The sequence below is a fragment of the Neoarius graeffei genome, chromosome 9 (genome assembly GCF_027579695.1).
Source record: "Neoarius graeffei isolate fNeoGra1 chromosome 9, fNeoGra1.pri, whole genome shotgun sequence".
Classification (NCBI taxonomy): domain Eukaryota; kingdom Metazoa; phylum Chordata; class Actinopteri; order Siluriformes; family Ariidae; genus Neoarius; species Neoarius graeffei.
This window is the reverse complement of record NC_083577.1, coordinates 40998968-41021691: the sequence shown is the minus strand read 5'-3', so window position 1 is coordinate 41021691 and position 22724 is coordinate 40998968. Positions and strand designations below refer to the sequence as shown.

Below are 22724 nucleotides of genomic sequence, written 5' to 3'. Positions count from 1 at the left end.
AAAAATCTGTTCGTAAAATTACATTATAATGACCAAATACAATGAAAAGTATTTTTCCAGTCTCACCTGTGAAAGGTAATCCCATGTGATCTCGTTTGGACGGTAAACCTGTTGGTACAGTTAAACGCAGCACATGAATGAGGCATCTTTATTCTCCGCTTTGACCCATCCAATATGGCGGCGAGGATGACGTATGATTCTACTCGGAAGGCGGCATCTTTAATGGTCCGGAATAAATTGAATGCTACACGCTGATGGATTAATTTGCTCCTCTATGCCCTTTTTGAGGAATGTATTGTAGGACTTAAACCAACATCTGAAGAGGCGAGATCGCTCCTTTTTTTCCCTATTTTTGCTGGCGGGATTGACTCTGCCGTAAGGGCTATTCTCTCTCTCTCTCTCTCTCTCTCTCTCTCTCACTTTGCACCATTACACAATAAATATTCACAGTGAAAATATTTTGTAAGCGCGTTTCATAAACCAAGTTATAGGATTTGTTGACAACTCGCATAGAGTTCGTTACACTTCTACCTGGCGTGAAACACGTGGTTGTGATGTCATCGTAAACAAATCCGTTCTACTCATCCAGACGACTTCGCAACGGCAACGTTGCCAGATCTTTCCACTCTGGAACCCGTTCTCAAAAGATTGCGTTGTGGGGCACCCAAAACGCCGGTGCCGTGTGGACGCCAGGCCAAAACGATAAACAATTGTATCGGATTCACCTGAATTCGTTGCCGTGTGGACAGGGCCTTAGTTAACAGGCGACAGATAAAAAGCTTGTTCATCGCTCAGCAAGCCCCGCCCACTATCAACAGGGCAAATAACATGAGAGGGGGTTAACACTCGCTAGTTCATCGGTCAGCAAGCCCCGCTTATCAACAGAGCAATGAACATAGTGTGTCACTTCCTTCTCTGGGTGGAGTCTTGCCAAATGGCAATCGAAGTTCGAGGTTGTCCCCGTCGTCTCCTCGATAGTTCTTCTACATATGGAACACATAGCAGTGCATTTTTTTCCCCCCACTGCACGAGAAGTCTGTATAAGCAAAGCAGACAGTCCTAGGGGCTTCTCTCCAGGCATTTCAGCGCCATTAATGTTAATTTGCTCCTGAACATGACGTATGAATAGGTGAACGTGCATTCTCTTACACGAAATTAGTATCAAAATGAATGTAGCTACAAATATCTTACACCAAATTATTATAGCATGTTACAAAAAGTAAAGAAAAATATCTGAGTCCTCGTCTCCAATTTATGAGTCCGAATGCAGTTAATGCACGACTCCGAGTCATCAGTGCTCAATTCCAAGTAAAGTCACGAGTCCTTAAATTAGGGCACGAGTCAGATTCGAGTACTTCAAGCCTGATATGTTGTATTTTGGGGTAAAATCATATCTCAAGTTATATACTGTATTGACTGCTCATCAGTTAAATATTTACCATCTTTCATTCATCTTCTGTATAACTAAAAAGTTTGTGTCAGCATTTATTAAAACACATCCACAACAATGAGCCTTGTGTTCTACAAACAAAGAGTGGAAATGGTTGGTGTTACCCGGCCAAGACAAACTCAGCTTTCCTTATAAGGGATACTCCACAAAGCAAGTTTAAACAGTTAGCCAGATCATTTTAAAAGTTTCTACAAAGTATGTTAAAATCTTGTTTATTATTAGCATGCTTATGGGTGGCTGACTTGCACTCACCAAATTTGTAATCCTGCTTTGTGTGTTTTTATGGATCCCATGAAGGAAATGAAAAACATTTGTACAAACCTGTCCATATACAACTAGAATATCCATTGGTGTCCTTTGCACTTTAGTTTCATCAACAAATTCCACCCTGAAGAATGACCAAGCATCGAGGCTTTTGCATTCCTTCAGGCTTTGCTTTGTGTATTTCCCTGGTGTCAAAATCGGGTACATAGAAAATGAAAATGTCAGAAAATCCAATTTTTGGCCATATGTAAGTGTACCATGCACCACTAGTTCTTTGGAAGAGTGCAAGGATTGATGTTTCCAATCGCCTTTAATTTCAGCAAACAATCGTTTGTTTTATTCCCAGTTTTGCCGTTTTCTGCTCCTACTAACGCTAGCCACATTGCAGTAGGATCTGCCACTCAGCCCAACTGAGGGTGGGCGTTTCCATGGGAAAAGGATGTTAATGCATACCTTCTACAGGGAGAATACACCCTGGATGAGAGACTAGCCCACCGAAGGTCATCTCACACACACCTAGGTGCAGTTCAGAGTAGTGAGACAACAGCGAGAAGTCATAATCTTTACAAGAACTGCAAAGAAAGAACAGCAAACAAATATGAGGTTGTGTGAGCATGTTGTTTTGGTTTGGAGTTTAAATGAAAAATGGGGGGGCTTTCTGCATCTGTCAAAAACCTCTGTCAGAGCAGTCCTTCTTGCTACATTAACCCCAAACACACTTCCTAGGTCCACAAAACAGCTGTTGTTCACAGCACGCACACACACACATACACATTCCCACAACACACTCATTCGGTTTTTCATTCAAGTTTAAAGACAGGCACAAAAATGAAGTAATTCAAATTATTTTTTTCGCGGTCCGGTTTCCATCAAATCCTGCACTCTGATTGGCTGTCAAGCGGGTCCGTATCCTACGGTACGGACCCCAGTTATGGACCTCTGGTGACTCGCTCGTTCACAACAAAGAAAGACAGTAGAATTTTTCAACATTTATCTTTTTTTTTTTTTTTGCTAATGCCGAGCAAAAACATGGCTGAATCCTGAACGACTCCTATTTGTATAAATAGGGGACTACATAGGAGGCAAAATGTAGTTTTTTTTCCTGCCATGGAAGTGCACTTGTATACCGAGGAGGAAGCCATTTGCATTACAGCCGTGAATGAGGATTCAAAATAGCATTAATTTTACAGCATGGATAGCGATAACGACAGTGTTCACAGAGAAAGCGAGTTTTACTACCATGAGGAAGAAGAAATAAAAGAAAACATTTCAGGAGGAAGCTAAAAACCTGTAACTTGCTAACGCAGAGCAAAAACATGGCTGAATCCTGAATGACTCAATTTTGTATAAATAGGGGACTACATAGGCGGCAAAATGTAGTTTTTTTTTTCCTGCCACAGAAGTGCACTTGTATACTGAGGAGGAAGCAATTTGCATTACAGCCGTGAATGAGGATTCAAAATGGCAGCTCGGCTCGGTTTTCCCTTTCGGGCGCTCTCGTTTTCTGTTAGAATTTGGTAAACAAAAAAAGAAATATATTATTTACCAGCTTAAGGTCGGTCCGTATGGTGAAATACCGTGACCTCAGCCTTGAATACTGACCTCGGCCCAGAGGGCCTCGCTCAGTACTTTCAAGACCTCGGTCACAGTATTTCACGATATGGACCTCCCAGCTGGTAAATAACACACACACACACACACACACACACACACACACACACACACACACACACACACACACACACCATCCTATTCAAATTTCACCTCCACTCCTAAAACAAACTTCTGCGTCACTTTAATGCTTACACTCACTAAATAATAAAATCAGGCTGGTTCTTGACTTCTGTCTGATTCTAGCCCAGACCTTATTTTGCATGGTAACACCAAGTTAGGCAAACGGGGTTCTCATGCTGACCAGAAACGTGTCCCTATTACTGCATGCCATGTGCTCAAGATCACACCTGAGCCAGCAGAGACATGGAGCTGATGACCCATAGGGGAAGGAGAGAGCGTGTTTGTATTTGCTGGGCAACAAAAACAACGCCGATCTCAGAGAGGGCTATGCTTTTATTCCCAGGGGACTCCCTCATGTTCCCTCCCAACCTCCATTTAAACTCACACACTGAGCCCTCTGTTCTCTACTCATCAAGCAACAGAGAGAGAAAGAGAGGAGGAGAAGGAGATGGCAGTGAGGATAAGATGCAAAGGGGGGGGGGAATGGCCAAACTGCAAAGAAAGTACAAGTAAAAGAATGAAAGAATCATGAAGAAAGAGCGAGTGAAGACCGAAGATGAGGTAGTGAGACTGTGGGGCTGGAGGGTGGTAGTTTGTGGGTTGAGGAGAAAAGCAGACAGGGGAGAAAGAATTTATGGGCGGTGGTTTTATGGTGCAGAAAGAGTTTGAGGGAAAAGGCTGTGCATTAAAGCAGCATTTGGGAAGCTGAAACAGACATGTTGTAATGATGAAACAGAAGCTGCAGTGAGGAAAAACTGTCTGTTGCTCCTAACTCGGAGATATAACAGATGAGTGTCACGTCAGTGCAGTTCACAGCAACGATTATGGAAATATACATTTGAACAAAGCAAGACAAGTTTGGAACCAGAGCCAAAAAAAAACAAAAAACAAACAAACATGGGCACAGTAGCATTAATTTAAAAACTCAATCACTAACTGAAAACAGAACGCTTCTGTACCATTCGCATTAGTCAATCGTTAACTCACTGAGCACGGTTTTGAGTCTCAAGGTGACAAATTAAAGAACTCGTGCCTTCGGTATGCTGTGTGGGCATTTTGCTGGCATGGTTTGAGTCTATGACCTCTTTAGGGAAGGGCAAACACCTTTCTAAGACATTTTTCTTATATTTACCTGTAAAAATTTTTTTTTTACCTGTTTGTCACCCACTCAAGCAACTCAGTCTAGCGATACTAAACCCAGGTTCTCAGGTGCATTCAAAGAAAACCAATTCATTTAGAATGATTACACTTAGTTCATCTGGCATATAGAATTTTATTCTGGATTTGTTAAGGCAAACATGGCCTAGGTCTTAATCTCTAGACCTGATTCCTTGTTATAGTCACAAATACCAATTCTGGATTAGCATTTCTGCTTCCGAGATGCTTGGTGAGGAACACCCCACCACTTACTATATCATGTCTGAACAAGAGTGCTCCGAGAGCACAATATTCCCCGCTGGCAACTGTGCCACAACTCTGGTAAGATGCGACTGAATTGAATGAAATTTTAATATGCATATTACTGACAGATAACAAAGAATCATGTCAAGTTTCGTGAAATTCCTCCAAAAATTGTGAGAGGAGTTGATTTCAGAAGGTGAATACCCTTCCTGGGACAGACATCACCGTGACATAATCCCCCTTCGGGCCTTTTAGCCAGCAGGGGATTTAAAAAAAAAAAAAAAAAAAAACCCTACGTCTAGATCCTTTACTCATGAAATTGTGTGTGAGAAAACGAAACGCGCAAGAGAGAAAACAGTGACAGATTAAAGATTACAGCTGATTAACAGGGAGAACCCAAATGGCCAGGATAGAGACATCATTAGTTTGACCTCTTTGTTAAAGTAATCAACTCCTCCTGACTTTTAATATCTTTCCAACGTGTATGTGCTCATATTGAATGGCCATTTACCTTTGCACCATTCTCACAGTCTTTGACTTGGGTAAAGTAATCATGCTTGTCACTATGGACTTGTTCTCTCTCTTTCACAATTACGAGCCTAACTGAAATCCATTCTCAATTGTTCGCTTTCATCATTAGAATGAACGGACCCTAATCGCTTTCATCAACTGTAGTCTGCTCAACTACCATGAAAGTCACCAATCGGGGCTCCACAACAGAAAAGCATTGACCCTGTTGTTTGAATCCCTGGCCTGGAGTCCAAGAAAAGGTAGGAGGTGTGGTATTACTCTCTCTTCTGTCAATCAGAGCAACACTAGTCTCCAAGGTGGTCGTACTTGTTGGCGCTTGCGAATGGGTACGAATTGGTAAATGATAGGGCTGTAACGATACACCCAGCTCACGATTCGAATCGCGATTTTTGACCCACGATTCGATACGCCCACGATTTTTTTAAAAATGTTTTTTTTTAAGTAGCAAATTTGACTTAACATTTACTTACTTACATTAACTATTTAATAACAAATAATTCAGACCACTGCAGAGAATGAGTAATATGTATGCAAAAATGAACAAATGTATATCCGAAGATTGTTTTATTTCTCAAAATAATACTGTTGAGCCGGAAGCTCTGTTTTTTTCGGTTCTGAAAAAGTCATTTTTCCAAATCGTGTAAATCCGTTAAGATTTTTTTTTGGGGGGGGTGGCTCTCTCACTGTCTCACTCTCATAGGGCCAATGATTTTCTGTGATCGCGGAAAACAGATGGAAATTACGGAATTTTTATGGTGAACCATTGCTCGCGTGTCAAAATGTAACTGCCGCAGAAGGCTTCCGCCCAAGCAGACATGCCTTCAGTGTTGCCAGATATTGCTAACGTTTTCCACCCCAAAATATGTTCAAAACCAGCCAAAAAGCACCTAAACCTGCCCAATCTGGCAACACTGCATGCCTTTCCGGTCAAGTGATTGTGATTGGCTTGTGGCACACCTAGCCAGCCAATGAGCTGCTTGTTTACAGATTCGCTCCCCGCGTCGCAACCAGAATGGCGACCGCTTAAAAGAAATGAATGCTCTGCCAGTGGCGAGTGTGGACGTTGCGTGACTCGCAGAAGATTGTCGCAGGTCGGCGAAAAAACGACTTACTAATAGATATAAAAAAATAAAAGTAATTTAAGTAAGTTTAAAATGTAATTTAAATAAAAAGTAAAAGTATTCATAAATTGAAGTTTGGAAGCACCTCTGTTTTTGGGCTGAGGAGAAGTTTGAAAGGGTGTACCGCGATTCTGCCTTCTTGTATCGCGATATGGATCGTGGCTCTGCGTATCGCGATTTCGATTTCGATACGCATATCGTTACAGCCCTAGTAAATGACCAAATTTGGTGAACCTGGAGTAAAAATAAACAAGGTCACCATTCTGAAAGAACGACTTGTGAATACAGAAGCCATTACGCCACATCATGTTGGGGACCAAACACGCGTTCAGCTTTGATCCATATTGAATTAACTGGATCCCAAATGCTGCAGCTGTTCAGCAAAACTGAGGAGGCGATTAAGGCCAGTCAGTTTTAATCTGTCGGTTAGCTCCATTTCACCACAACATCTGGCCTTCCATAAAACTCTGCTGATGACTGAAATTATTCAAGACAGCGACTTAACACATGAATCAATTAGATTTTAAAATAAGATTCTTGATTATTTTCTGCAATTTGCTACATACGAGCAAACTGATTGGAGGATGCCGGTGTCTTAGTGGTCAAAGCTCTAGACTACCAAAATCAGGAAAGCTGAGAGCGCGAATGAATAAATGTAAATGGAATTAATGAAAAACACTGCTAAAAAGATATGCACCGTCTATTGAGCACCGAGGGGGGAAAAAACATTTGAGAATGATTTACAGCTGCACAATAAAGGTTTGACTTGTTTGGGCCCATGTTGGTTCAGCACCATATACTCAACCACCGTGGGCTAAAAATACCATATAAAGCGTATAATCTACAGACTTCTACAAGCAGTGAGCAATTTTTAACTTTGGCATTGTGTCACGAGGTTTATGAAGTTTAAAAGTCTGTCGACACTTTTGCATGAACGATTAAACTTGGAAATTAATCTTGTCTACAGTCAGGACACAGGCTGATTGTTTACACACATTGCAAGTTCTACGCTTTCTCAAAGCGTCCGACTGCAGCGCTAATCCTCTCGCTTCACTTTGAGATCGCTATGCTTCTGGAGATCAAGGTAGCAATGAAGGAGACCCAAAAGATGAGGATTCTTGGCATTGTGGGTAATAGCTTTGTGGTAATCAGACATCAGCCAGCATTAAAACACACACAAATGCATGCTCAATGGCAGAGAAAACTCTTGCTGTTATTCATCCAAACTAAATCATTCACAGAACAGCCTGATTTCAGATGTTATTTGAAGCTGTTAGGTAGATCTGAGAAATCCTCCTGCAATCCACCTCTTCTTGTTTACTTTTAAGGGAAAGATGAGCACTAATTTGCGTCAAACCAATTAAATTCCTCCTCAACCATTCCTGACCATTTAGATCTTCACAAGTAGAGGAGACCAAAGATCCCTATATACTTACAGCTGAAAAGTATATAATAGCAGGATGCAAGGTCGTTCTTGCAGAACTTTCTTTATGCTTTCTCTGAAGTTGGCTTACAGAAGAGAGACATACTTTATAAATTGTGCAGGACAAAGTGCTAGAACAGCTGTGGCTCTGGAATGAGGAGTGGTGTCGGAATGGATGGATGGATGGATGGGTTGTTCTATCCCTCCATCCATCAAGACACCTCCCAACACTATCATATTCAAATATTGTCCACGTGTGAACATAAGATTCACCCTGAAGTTATTCCTTTCCATGAATACCCCTTAAAGCTGCTGTGAGTGGTTTTTATTGAGCATTCTAGTAGATATCAATAAAATTGATACTTTGAGGGGGCGGCACGGTGGTGTAGTGGTTAGCACTGTCGCCTCACAGCAAGAAGGTCCTGGGTTCGAGCCCCGGGGCCGGCGAGGGCCTTTCTGTGTGGAGTTTGCATGTTCTCCCCGTGTCTGCGTGGGTTTCCTCCAGGTGCTCCGGTTTCCCCCACAGTCCAAAGACATGCAGGTTAGGTTAACTGGTGGCTCCAAATTGACCGTAGGTGTGAATGTGAATGGTTGTTTGTCTCTGGTGGTGTTTACATTAGACCGTATCAGCGGATCATCAGATTAACGTTTTTAAAACACAGGGATGTGATTTGGGGCTGGTGAAATTATCTGAAAATCTTAGGCGGGGGTCTGGGGGCCCCAGGCCCCCAGCTGGTCCAGGGCAGCGCCCTGGTGGGGGGACAAGGGGGGGAAGCCCCCCGAAGCTCCTGGGTTTTGGGGTTTTCTGACTTAAAAATTGTACTAAAATGGCAAGCAAAACACACAAGAAAAAACTTGTCATGATTAACAAATTCAAGCCAATTTAATGGTCAACATGCAACTCTGACACACACGCTCACTCTCTCACACACTCACTCACCCCCCCCCAAAGAACCAGCGCGAGCAGGGCCCGCTAGCCCCGCGCCTTGGGACGTAATTCGCCCCGAGGCGAGCTGCGGCGCTCCGCTTAGGTTTTGTTTCTATCCCGGGCTCCAGCCCAACTTTGGACGCTCGTAGTTCGGGCAGGGGAGGTCCCAGTATCCCATACATGTCAACCTTTGGTCACTCAAACCTGTATAACCAACCTCCAAAATCCGTATTTCCCTTATAAAATCCGTATAAGATGCAAATTAAAATAATTTGCCTAAAATTTGAATGATAATTAACAAAGATATATCCAAGTTACTTTTTATTCAATATTAATAACAATAAACCTTCAGAATGAATACAAAGCTCCAATGTTCGACAAAAACACAAAGTGTCACTCTAATGTTCTGAATTGTACTCCATGACAGCTTTTTTTTAGCAGTCTGCACCAATACCTCACGAGGCTGCATGTCACAGCAAGTGTCTGTGTTGATCTTGCCGGAGTGCCCATTCAGAATCTTTTCAGTCGCTAGTGAAAGTCGCTCAGGTGGAAATGTTACTTCCGGGTTGGCGGGATTCTCGCAATGCGGTGTGCGCATGATCAGAAGTGGAACGAAGTCTCGCTACCACAAGATAACGCGCGATTTCATAAGACTCTTTACTGGCTGTCTGTAGTGTACAGTACGTTTGTAAATGTTATGCGCTATTTTATCATCGTGGGAATTGATTATAGCTCTAAATAAATATTGAAGTTTTTTAAAAAAAAATCCGTATAACTTTATTCATACGCCCGTATACTACGTTTATTGAATGAAAACCGTATAAAATACGGACATTCCGTATAGGTTGACATGTATGAGTTTGGGGATAGTATCCTCAAACTTGACAGCCAGAGACCTCTGCCCTCTCCCCAAAGAACGAAATCGCTGAACAAATGTCTCAGTCTTATGTCCAACGTCTGTAGCAACCTCTTTCTCCAACCATTCCCAGCGGAACTTGTTTTTCACTATTCTGTCGCTTTCTTTAACTCGATTTGCATCTTTACGCCTTGATCACGGAGGCTGCCATCTTTCAACTCTTTGTTTGAAGCGAGCTTACATACAGCTAACAAGCGCGTTCATTGGTTGTTACAGAGCGATGGGCCAATCACGTACCTCGTTTCATCTCAATGACGTAATTGCGTAAATGACGTAATTACGTCAATGAGATGAAACAAGGTAGGTGATTGGCCCATCGCTCTGTAACAACCAATGAACGCGCTCGCTTCAAACAAAGAGTTGAAAGATGGCAGCCTCCGTGATCGAGACATAAAGATGCAAATCCAAGGCTGCCATCTTTCAAACAAAGTCGGAACGAATAGGATACGAATGTGGATTTGAGGGAAAAATCGGAAACATTTTTTTTTTCAACTTTTGAGGTGAAAAAAGCGGAATTCCGCGAATTCGCGGAAAAATCACATCCCTGAAAACAATTCGCGTGCACACAGCAACGCCAATACACGATTCGCGTGCACACAGCAACGCCAATACACGGATATGCTAATCACATGACTAATTAGACGGCACGTCACATGATCCCAGTGCATATCGGGCATGCGCAAGTCACTCACCACTTGCAAGTGGAAGGATGGCAAGCGAACACCTTCTCCAGCAGATAAACACACCTGGCTGTGATGTTCATGTTCTCACTGAGTTTAAGCGCCTGAAGGAGGTAAATAAGTTGAAATGTGTAAATAAACCTCAGTGCGGCTCAGCGCTTCCTCCTGCGCTCCAAATCACTCCGCCCTGAACAGCGAGTGCCCTCTGGAGGGTGCGCACTCCGGCCCTGCGCAGCTCACAGAGCGCGCGAGTGAAGCGCACGAGCAGTGATTCGGGACTGAGCCGCTGTGTGTGAAATTCTAACGCTAGCGAATCAGGAAGGTGGATGTCACAGTGACATTGTCCAATGACGACGTCAGCTAGAGCTCAGCACTGCGTTTCCTCGTTCCTTAATGTTTACACAGCACCGGACAGCGCTCGAAACTAACGGTGTCCCGATGTCCCGGGGACCATAAAAAATGTCATCGGGACACAAAATTATCATATCTGGGACAATCCCGGGACAATGGAAAAAAATAGATCTAGAAAAAAAGTTCTACATTAAAGGTGCAGTACAAGATTTTGGAATAACGGTTCCCGCAAGCCACCCCCGCGTCTCCACCCCTCCTACCCCTTATAAAGCCTGAGAAATTCCGGCTTTATAATGGGTGTCTATTGCGTTACACACCAGTGGAGCTCGTTAAGTTAGAGTGTAGAGAGCTTGGAAAAATAGCTCAAGCTTTCTCATTTAAACTGTGTTTTCAGCCCCAATTTTCACTCCACACACACAATTTTCTCAAAAGTAGTAGCCACACTTGTCCTGATTCACACAATGTGTCTACCTGAGCGATAGGATTTACTGTTTTTGAATGAGAAGCCTGAAAGTAACGAGAGCACAGCCGCGCAGCCTCATAGACTCCCATTATAAACGTGGCAGAAAAGTCACTCGTTTTTAACTCGCTCTAGTGACCTCATTTTTTACACTACAGACAAAAAAAATTACATCCGTGTGTTCAGGAGAGCCTTGTGGCGCTCACTGTGAAAGAATTTTGTGAATATCTCCTTCCGTTTTCGTGTAAATCCCCGTTGTTTGGAAGGAGCGCACTGAGAGAATCCTGCGCTCTGTGTGACACACTGCTCACTCTCTCACACACAAACACACAGAAGGGCCGGGCTGCTCGCGGGCTTCAGTCTGATTGACGTGTCAGTATCCAATCATTTTGAGGTGGTACCTCGATATGATTGGATGGCGTTTTTCCTTTATTTTACACTGTAGACTGGATTAAAATATTTCGTTTTTTGGGTCAAACCTTCTATTGTACTGCTTGCAACATGGGTGTGCATTTCATCCATTGATGGTATGGCTGATGGCTTTCAAAACATCTCTGAATGGGGCAACAGGTATATTACATAAAAATGGATAACGGTAATGGTGAAATGATAAGTTGGCCTTATAAGTGCCAACAGATATTCAAGGTATAAGTAGATGAAACAAACATAAAAGGGGTCTTATTTTCAGCTAAAGTGTACTGCAGATGTAGTGAGTTGAAACATTTTCTGAAAGAGCTAGTTGGCCCCTTTTAAATAAATGGGTATCTATTCATACAGTGAGATCGCCAAAGTTTAATAAACTGAAAATGCAATAACTGTAATTTTGAAGTAGATGATGTATAGGACATGTGTCGCTTGTGTCTTGTGACTTATTGTAAAAATGATATAAAGGGTTCAAAATCGCATAGTTACAAATATAATAGAAACTTCATATGATAATATTAACCACTGGTTATTTCAGAGAGGAAAAAAATGGGGACACTATTGCTTCCATTCGGGACAATACAACACAGAATTCGGGACCACTGGGGGACACAAAGAAAAAAAGTTAATTTCGAGCCCTGGCACCGGATCAGATACGAACTGGGTTGAATACGTGGGCCCTGGCGGATTCAAGTGGTTCCGCCTGTGGAGTCGTTTCCCGGCGTTTTAATGTGCACGGACAGTGCATCCGCAACGAAAACGAGACGGATACAGTCTAATGTAAACACCACCTCTGTGTCAGCCCTGTGATGACCTGCTGACTTGTCCAGGGTGTACCCCGCCTCTCGCCCACAGTCAGCTGGGATAGACTCCAGCTTGCCTGCGACCCTGTAGAAAAGGATAAGTGGCTACAGATAATGGCTGGATGGATGGATACTTTGAGGAAAAAAAAATATTGAAAATCAATGCTATACGAAATAAAATGTGTGATTGTTCTTGTCTCTATTATATCAAATTAATCACAGTACAGCTGGAGTAACCAATTAGGAAACTGTAAGACACCCCGAACAAATACGGGCCATACTTTCAAAGGGCGTGAAAACTTTGGCTTCACAGATCATTGTTTCTGGTACTTTATGCTTTCATAATTTTTTAAAACTGTTACCTTTACTCTTCATCTTTACTTATTTTAGTTACATTAAGTAGCCAGGTCCATAACCTTTAATCCAGTGAAGCAGTTGCACACGTAGAGAATTCCACAAATTTAATCGCAACAGGTTTTTAAAATTTCTCAACCTGAAATCTGGTTGAACAAACCCATATGGAAAAGAAATAGAAGAAACTTATTAAAAAAAATATATAACTTTCCATCACCTTCAGTTTATGTTTAATGTATTGTGCATCATAAGGAATATGATTTACTCCTGAAAGTGGCCACGTTTGCATTAGTGTCATATATTGTTCTGATAAATACGCAAATCATACAAGTTTCATTTTGTTCAAATTTACTGGTTTCACTGTTGTATGCTTTACATACAAGTTTCAGACAAAGGACATACAAATTTTACAAGATTTATCCACATCTTTTCCATATGGGAATGCTCTGCTGGTCTGCTCTACTATCTTTCCTTTGCACCGTTTGTCTGCATGTTCCACTTTGGTGGTCGGAGTTGAAAGTGGAACGATGTTTCAATAGAAGTCAAGCAACAGCTGCCAACACTGCTTACAACAGCTTTAATGGAAAAAACTGAACATTTAGTTACAACCAGACGTCAGACAATAACGGCGTCTTCACCTTTAAATACAAACTCCCCACCCACTTTATTTGAAACACCTATAGATACAGTTATCCAATCAGCCAATCGTGTGTCAGCAGTACAATGCATAAAATCATGCAGACACAGGTCAAGAGCTTCAGTTAACGTTCACATCAAACATCAGAATAGGGAAAAATGTAATAACTCTGACTTTATAACTGTGGTATGGGTGATGGTGCCAGAAGGGCTGGTTTGAGTATTTCAGAAATCACTAATCTCCTGGGGATTTTCACACAGTCTAGAGTTTATACAGAATGAGGTGAAAAACAAAACAAAAAAATCCTGTGTGCGTTGGGTCTGCATGCTGAAACATCTTGTTGATGAGAGAGATCAGAGGAGAATGAACAGACTGGTCTGAGCTGACAGGAAGTTTACAGTAACTCAAATATTCACTCTTTACAACCGCGGTGAGCAGAAAAGCATCTCACAATGCACAAGATATCAAACTTCGATGTATTGGGCTCCAACAACTGATGACCACGCTGAGTTCCACTCCTATCAGCCAAAAACAGGAATCTGAGGAAATTTCACATAAAACAAACAAAAACAAAGTCTCAAGAGTTTACCCAGAAAGGTGTGAAAAACAAAAAACATTGCATGAGCAACAGTTCTGTGGGCGGAAACGCCTTGTTGATCAGAGAAGTCAGAGGAGAATGATCAGACTAGTCTGAGCTACCAGGAAGTCTACAGTAACCCATATAATAACCTTTTATGCCTCCGCCACCATTAGGGCTGGGAATCGATCCAGATTTCCTGGATCGATCCGATTCCGATTCATAAGGTCACGATCCGATTCGATATCGATTTACTTAAATATTGCTGGATTGTCACTTTAAAGTAAAAACTGTCCCTATTGACAGGAACAGCCCCATACGTGTTTGTGTATGTAATTTAACACCAAATGCCTTCTCCAGTGCAGTTTGATTCGCCGGAGGTTTAGCTGAAACTGTGTCGGCGTGGTGCCTGGATAAGTGGTTGCGGAGATTGGTTGTATTGCCACTATATTTTACCTCTATGTGGCACAGTTTGCACACTGCTTTTGTTCTGTCGACTTCGTCTCTGTCCTCATAACGTCTGAATCCAAAGTAATGCCATACATCAGCTTTCAGGCCAGGCGGTGATTTTAGCTGTGCAGCTTCAGCCATCTCGCGTTCTTAAGTTTCAGTTTCATTTGCCGGCACCCGCTTTTTATAGCGGTCCTTGCGCGGTCGAGAAAATAGTGCCTATAGCCACCTGGAAGAGATCGATCCACACATTTTTGAATCGATTTCATATTTTTTGAACGTGAATCGATATCGGATCGTGGATCGATCTTTTGAACCGAGCCCTAGCCACCATAAGGTGCAGGAGGCATTATGTTTTTGGGTTGTCCGTCTGTCCGTGCGTCCGTCCATGCGTGCGTCCGTCCATGCGTGCATCCGTCCTGAAACCTTGTGATCCGTGCGTGCGTTCGTCCCGAAGCCTTGTGAACGTGATCTCAAAGGCTAATGAAAGAAATTTCACCAAACTTTCACCATTTGTGCGCTTTGGGAAAAACATGAACTGATTAGATTTTGAGATCAAAAGGTCTAAGGTCAAGGTCACTGTGAGGTCAAATGTCTGTCCGGGAACCTTGTGAACACAATATCTCCAAGGCTAATACAAGTAATTTCACCAGGTCAAGATTACTGTGAGGTCAAATGTCCATCCCCAAATCACAACTTAAGGCGTGTAGTCTACCGGGTGAAGGCATCCCCATCAACGCTCTATCTAGTTATAACTGTGGCCAGCAGAAAAGCATCTCAGCATGCACAAAACCTTTAACCTTGACACAGATGGGCTACAACAGCAGAAGACCACATTGGGTTCCCTCCTGCCAGCCAAGAACGGGAATCTGAAGCCATCACGGGCACAGACTGACTCAAACTAGACAGCTGAATAGCTTAAAAAGTCTTTTTCCAGTCTTCAACCGTCCAGGTTCATAGAACCCGTGCCCATAATATCCCCAGATTCTTGTTCGTGGTTGACAGGAAAGGGACCTGATATGATTTGCTGTTGTAGCCTGTCCACCTCAACATTTGATATGCTGTGTGTTCTGATAATGCGTTTCTCTTCACCATGATTGCAGCGATTATGAGAGATACTATAGACTTCCTGTCAGCTCAGACCAGTCTGTTCATTCTCCTCTGATCTCCCTCAACAACAAGGTGGTTCCGCCTGCAGACCCAATGCCCACAGGATGTTTTTTGCCCTTTCTGTGTACACAGAAAACTGTGCAAGATCAGCAGTTTCTGAAATACTCAAATCAGCCCATCTGGTACCAATAGTTAATCACAGAGACCACACTTCTGAGGTTAGATGTGAACATTAACTGAAACTCTTGACATGTATCTGCATGATATTATGTATTGTACTGCTGCAACATGATTGGCTGATTGAATAACTGCAGAAATGAGATGTACAGGTGGTCCTATGAAGGTGGACAAGGAGTGGTTGATATTTATTAAAAAATAAAAATGCACACACCAATCTGCAGTGTGTGATATGAACATTTCGAATAGACGCAGCTCCCAGATTTGTTTATATGATCTCTATTCTGTATAGGATCACTGGAACATCAAGAGCAGGCCTAAGAACTGTGCACATGGTCTACAGACAGGAGCATGCTGGGTGAAGATTTAAATGTGAAAAGCACCACGTTTGCCTTAAGAGAAGGAGAAAAACCCTTCTAACCTATTTGTAGATTTGACCTTGCTTTTGCTATGAGAAATGGGACTGGGAAGATCTATCACCTTCAGCTGAGCTGAGCTAAAATGCCACATTTGCCCACTGTAGTTCAGGCATTTCAGGCTAGTAGAGTTACACATCTGAAAAAGATGGCATTAGAAATAAACAGACTTAAAGCACATACGCAGAGCCATGGCCTCACTTTCATTTATAAATGCCTTGAGACCTCAAGATTGCGCCGACAATAAATCTAATATAGTAATTTTTACGATTAAAGTGATTTATATAGGTAGCGGTCTGAGTGAATGACCTTGACGTCCGTAACGTCACAGCAGGAAGTCTATCAATCAGTCTCATTGCCATTTCCGCTATACTAAAACACAGAGCTGACTGCAACTCCGATCCTTCATTTTGAGCTAATTTATCGCCATGCCACATAGCGTTGCTGGCGGGTGCAGCAACACAAAAGAAGGTGGATTTACGTTGCATTCATGGTCCAATGATGTTCAAACTGCAAAGATTTGGACGCATTTTGCAAGAAGTTCACGGGCACATTGGGCGCCTATGAAGTGGTCTCTCCTCTGCTCATTTTACTGAAGACTCGTACAAGACCTCTGATCTGTTGAGGAGCGTTGGCTATAAGCCTGTATTGAAAGAGCGTGCAGTACTAACAATTAAAGAAAAAGAAAACTACAAGAAAGGAATATTTATTTCATTTATTTATTTTTTTAAAGTAAGTTCAGTTGCACCAGTCCTCCTGGAGCGTGAGCCGAGGGTTGTTGCTAAAACCCGGGACGGGACATATCGCTCAGGCAGTGACCTCCCCGCAGTTGTTGCTAAAACTGGTGACGTCCCGTTCCGTCCAGGGTTTTAGTAATTGCCTGAGCCGAGCAGTAATGGCAGAATACACAGTATGGAGAAAATGAGTGAGCCAGCCGTCTGATTTCTAAACTGGATATTGCTGCCATCTCGCCCTTACGTGGAAGAAGCGAATGAATGGAGAACTGAACGAACAAACGAAAGTCAGATTGTTTCAACAATCGGCCACAAGGTCGGCCTTCAAGAAGCGAGAACACAGACGGGTAAGATGCGACTCTCATTTGGATATAAAACAACAAAAACACTCATTGTTGACCTGCATTTAGATTAATACATGTAACTTGTATTGTGTGTTTAAGTTACCGGTATAAGATTATTTAATTTGCTTCAGAATGTGATTGTCTCAGTTCATCTGATTATTTAATTAGCCTCTTACGTTTTATCAGTGAAAATGTATGCATGTACATGTATGCTGCATAAGTTATAATGTCTATCCTGTTTTAATGAGAGTCAACCCACAATCAATGAAGTCAAATCAGTCTTAGTTGAGCAAGTCAGTAACGGTATTTCTTACTTTCACCATAAATTTTTATTTATAGTCTATAGCTGTCCAAGGCCTTGGCCTTAAAGGTCATAGGCAAGGGTCGGAGGTGGAACTTAGAATATCAACTTTATTTTCTACAAGAACGACCCAAAAAGCGAATTCAATCTTGCTGGTGTCTAATTTGCACTATAAAATTGAATAAAACGGTTAAAATATACTGGTTTGAGCAAGTTCCGAAGGTTTGTTTGCATCTCACTTACACATACTTTTACCGCCAGGGGACAGTCGTCGTGACGTTATTCAAGGCAAACAGGCTGCCAACCCTCTCACTTCACACACACAATTCACTCTCTCCACCTCTTCTCCTCTCTCGGAAAAAGGTAAAAACTTCTTCCTGAACCGGTCCTGTTGTTACAGTTCACTGCACAACAATAAAGGCCCCGTCACATTTATTCAGAATTAGCAGGAATCAAGCACAACCAGCCGGAATGAAAATTTTTTCAAAATTCGTGCGGGAATTTCAAACTGACCAACATTCTTACAGCTTTGTAAGAACGCCGTTTGAATACTTCGAATGCGCTTCGAACCCGCCCCGAATGATTCTTGCACATTCCAGGTATATTAGCTTTCGATTGCAGTTCAAATGTAGTTGGAACACAGTAGGAATACCTAGAATGCTGTTAGGATGCAGTAAGAATATTAAGAATGCACTTCAAATACCGTACGAGTGCGGTTCAATTGCTGCCCGAATACCACCCGAAGTCTGGTCAGAAGGTGCCTCGAATGCTGTACGAATTCACCTCAAATGCAGTCAGAACGCTCCCGGAATAGCTGCCGAATATGTTTCAAACGTCTAAGAATTCAAAGAGAATGCAGCTCGAATACTTAGAATGTACTTCAAATATCCCGGAACATACGAAGAATTTTCATTCCGACGGCATTCCGGCTCATTCTGCCTCTAGTGCGACTACCCTATAAGTCATATTTTTTCTTTGGAAATTCCCGAACGCACGTCTGCGCTCAAGCCGAATGGTAATGCAAATAAACGGAAGTGGACTCAACTCAAGCGGTTTGTTTGCCTTGAATTACATCACGTGCCGAGTGGTCACGATAATCGCCGAGCAGAAATTCGCCGCGATCCGCGCCAACTTATTTTAATTATTACTTATTAACAATGAGCGTGTTCGCCGTGACGTCACAAAATGTTCACGTGATGTTTTGGTTGGCAAGAAGCTATTTATAAAATGGCCGATCGGAGTTATCAGGTCATTAATTAATTATGGTAGTGTCGTGTTATCGGCTGTACATACAGATTTGATAAGAATGATCCCAAGAGATTTTACCGCATACCAAAGAAACCTGAAGCTCGCTGAAAACTTTGGATCGCAGCAATTAAGCGTGACAAGTGGGAACCTACTAACAACCGTGTTTGCTTTCGACACTTTATATCTGGTAAGACACATGATTTTTTATTATTTTGTTTTGCAGTTTAATATTATGATATTAGATAAAATTTCCTCATCAGAACTAATTTGTTGTGCTATGACATTGCTTAGATATCAACCAAAAGATGAGTAAAAACGCACGAGCAGCTGATTTGTATGCAGTACACAAGAGTACGATTTCCGCAAACGCACTCGCAGCAAATTTATGTCCTTTTTGCAGTATAAATATTTGACATTAGAAGATTGGTCGAACTTTTCATGATATGTATTTGAAGATAAATAGCATAGCCTGGATTTAACACACTGCTTGTGCATTCTAAATATAGAACTTGCTTAAGTTTAGTACTGTATATCTTTGGTGTGCGCGTGTGAAGCAACAACATTAACTTATGTTTCAAAGATTATATTGTGCCTATTTAAATCTTTATGTCTTTATTATTAGGCACAAAAAGCAAATATAAATGAGTATTTCAATAAAACAACTGAATAATTAACACTTGTATGCATCAAGAGACTTGTAGGCTTTCATTGATTCTTTTGTGTATATTGAAGGCGTGTCAACCACATACAGGTAGATATCGCCAAAGGTCAGGTCAAGTGCTTGGATTTGGGTCCCGTTTGTCTGTAACTGTGTAAGGATCAGGCAAAACTTTGGTGCCACTGTTGTACAGAAGCTTTGCTGCATATCTTTGCTTAGCATCAGTTGGCAACGAACTTGCATACTGCAATAAATCGCTACGAAAACTAGGTGATGATAGAAGAAGAAGAAACCTTTGTCACATGCACACTTCAAGCACAGTGAAATTCATCCTCTGCATTTAACCCATCTGAAGCAGTGAACACAGTGGGCAGCCACACTACAGCGCCCAGGGAGCAGTCAGGGGTTCGGTACCTCGCTCAAGGCCACCCCACATTAACCTAACTGCATGTCTTTGGACTGTGGGGGAAACCAGAGACAGACACGGGGAGATAATAATGAGAAAAAATTAACCCCAGAAACACCTTAGTGTTTTATTAAACTGACATGTAATATGTAGTGTATCTGTAGTTTGTGTGATTACCGTCCATCATCTGTCGCCACTTATCCTGTGCAGGGTCGCAGGCAAGCTGGAGCCTATCCCAGCTGACTATGGGTGAGAGGCAGGGTACACCCTGGACAAGTCACCAGGTTATCGCAGGGCTGACACATAGACACAGACAACCATTCACACTCACACCTACGGTCAATTTAGAACCTAACCTGCAGGTGTTTGGACTGTGGGCGAAACCAGAGCACGCAAACTCCACACAGAAAGGCCCTCGCCGCTGGGTTCGAACCCAGAACGTTCTTGCTGTGAGGTGACAGTTGCCCCTTTTCCACCAAAGCAGTTCCAGGGCTGGTTCGGGGCCAGTGCTTAGTTTGGAACCAGGTTTTCTGTTTCCACTGAACAAAGAACTGGCTCTGGGCCAGAAAAACCGGTTCCAGGCTAGCACCAACTCTCTGCTGGGCCAGAGGAAAGAACCGCTTATGTCTGCTGGGGGGCGGAGTTGTTAAGACCAACAACAATCGCAAGACCACGAAAGGTCGCCATTTTTAAGCGACGAGAAGCAGCAGCTGTACAAACGCAAAGTCATCCATTATTATTATTGTTGTTGCTGCTTCTTCTCCGTGTTGTTGTTGCTTCGATGTTCACGCCAAGGTTTATGCAAATGCAGCGACGTAACTGATGTATACAGCGACGTAATGACATGGCTCCCATAGCACCGCGAGCTATGGAAAAACAAACTGGTTCTCAGCTGGCTCGCAAGTTGAACGAGTTGTAACCCAGCCCTGGAACTGATTTGGTGGAAAAGGGGTAACAATGAACTACTACACCACGGTGCCGCCCATGATGATGCAACTTTGTCGGCTATTGCGAATGGTTCTTGCGCATGCGCAATGTTACGTCACGCTCTAGTTTGGCGAACGCTCCCATAATTCTTGGACCCAGAAGAAAATTATACAGGGTTTTTTAACACAAAGTTTCAAATGTGCATAAACTGAAAACCGTTGCCTAGGAGCTTTAAAACCGGTTCCTGCTGTGACGTCACGCACTCAGGACTGGCTGGCTCAGCTCGAATCCCAACTTTGCGGTCGATTTTAACTCTCAAAAATATATACACACACACTACCGTTCAAAAGTTTGGGGTCACTTTGAAATGTCCTTATTTCTGAAAGAAAAGCACTGTTCTTTTCAATGAGGATCACTTTAAACTAATCAGAAATCCACTCTATACATTGCTAATGTGGTAAATGACTATTCTAGCTGCAAATGTCTGGTTTTGGGTGCAATATCTCCATAGGTGTATAGAGGCCCATTTCCAGCAACTCTCACTCCAGTGTTCTAATGGTACAATGTGTTTGCTCATTGCCTCAGAAGGCTAATGGATGATTAGAAAACCCTTGTACAATCATGTTAGCACAGCTGAAAACAGTTGAGCTCTTTAGAGAAGCTATAAAACTGACCTTCCTTTGAGCAGATTGAGTTTCTGGAGCATCACATTTGTGGGGTCGATTAAATGCTCAAAATGGCCAGAAAAATGTCTTGACTATATTTTCTATTCATTTTACAACTTATGGTGGGAAATAAAAGTGTGACTTTTCATGGAAAACACAACATTGTCTGGGTGACCCCAAACTTTTAAACGGTAGTGTATTTTATTCCCATTTCTGCAGCGTACGAGAGTGAAGGATGGAGATACTCTCCACTCAGAAATAGATTTAAAAATAAAGGCTGTGTGTATCTGCTTTAAGCCACATCACCATGAATCGTGGCGCTCCTCAGGAACACAAAGCCCAGACCGACCTTCTAAGCTGAAGTCCAGCAGCATGTACTCGAACACGGTGTCGGTTCTGGTCTCCACTTGCGGTCTCCTCAGGGTGGAGTAAATTTTGCCCGGGCTGCTGTCCTCAGGCTCCTCCAGCTTCCGCAGTCCACATCCCATCCTGGCGGGATCTCCGGTGTGAACGCGCGCTCTAGAACCCGAACCGACTCCCGAGCACGCGCAAACAGCGCGCTTTCGGGCACGAGCCTAATTCTGCATTCTCGATTCCGTAAACACTGGACCACACAAAGTGCTGCGCGCGCGCGCCTGACGGAAAAAGTTGTGTCGTAAAACCGGAGGTTTAAAAAAACAACTGGAAAAGTCGATTTGAACTCCAAAAAAACAGCCCTAAACAGTCAGAAGTTTACTGTTAGAAGCTGTACCCTCCGGATATCCTGTGCTCAATAACTCTGTGAGGTAAAGAAATGTCTCCCAGACCAAAAGCGCTCTCACAGCTCCAACAAAAAGCCAAACTCCCTCACGGCTGCAGAGAAGAGGCGGAGAGGGACGTGAATGACGGGGCGGTGAATGGGGGCGGGGCCAGACCTGTCTGTTCAGTGCGCATGCGTAATGATGGCACACAATCCTTAAACTGAAAGAAAGCACAACCTTATTCATCACACACTTGTGAAATTTCCTCTCTGCATTTAACCCATCTGAAGCAGTGAACACACACACACACACCCAGAGCAGTGGGCAGCCATGCTAACAGCGCCCGGGGAGCAGTTGGGAGTTAGGTGCCTCGCTCAAGGGCACCTCAGCCCAAGGCCGTCCCATATCAACCTAACCTGCATGTCTTTGGATTGTGGGGGATCATAGCGTACAACACATGCGATATTTCCTACACTATGTACATACTCGGGCAGC

At 42.8% G+C, this 22724-nt stretch overlaps 1 protein-coding gene across 1 annotated transcript in view; it reads right to left on the bottom strand.

The window, feature by feature from the left end:
- rftn2 (raftlin family member 2) overlaps positions 1-22362 on the bottom strand; it is a 35146-nt gene extending 12784 nt beyond the window's left edge. The window contains exon 1 of the mRNA XM_060929492.1: positions 21839-22362. Within this exon, the coding sequence (XP_060785475.1) occupies positions 21839-21977 (139 nt within the window). The 5' untranslated portion in view covers positions 21978-22362. The remainder of the gene's footprint in view (positions 1-21838) is intronic.
- Between the last annotated feature and the right edge of the window lie 362 nt (positions 22363-22724).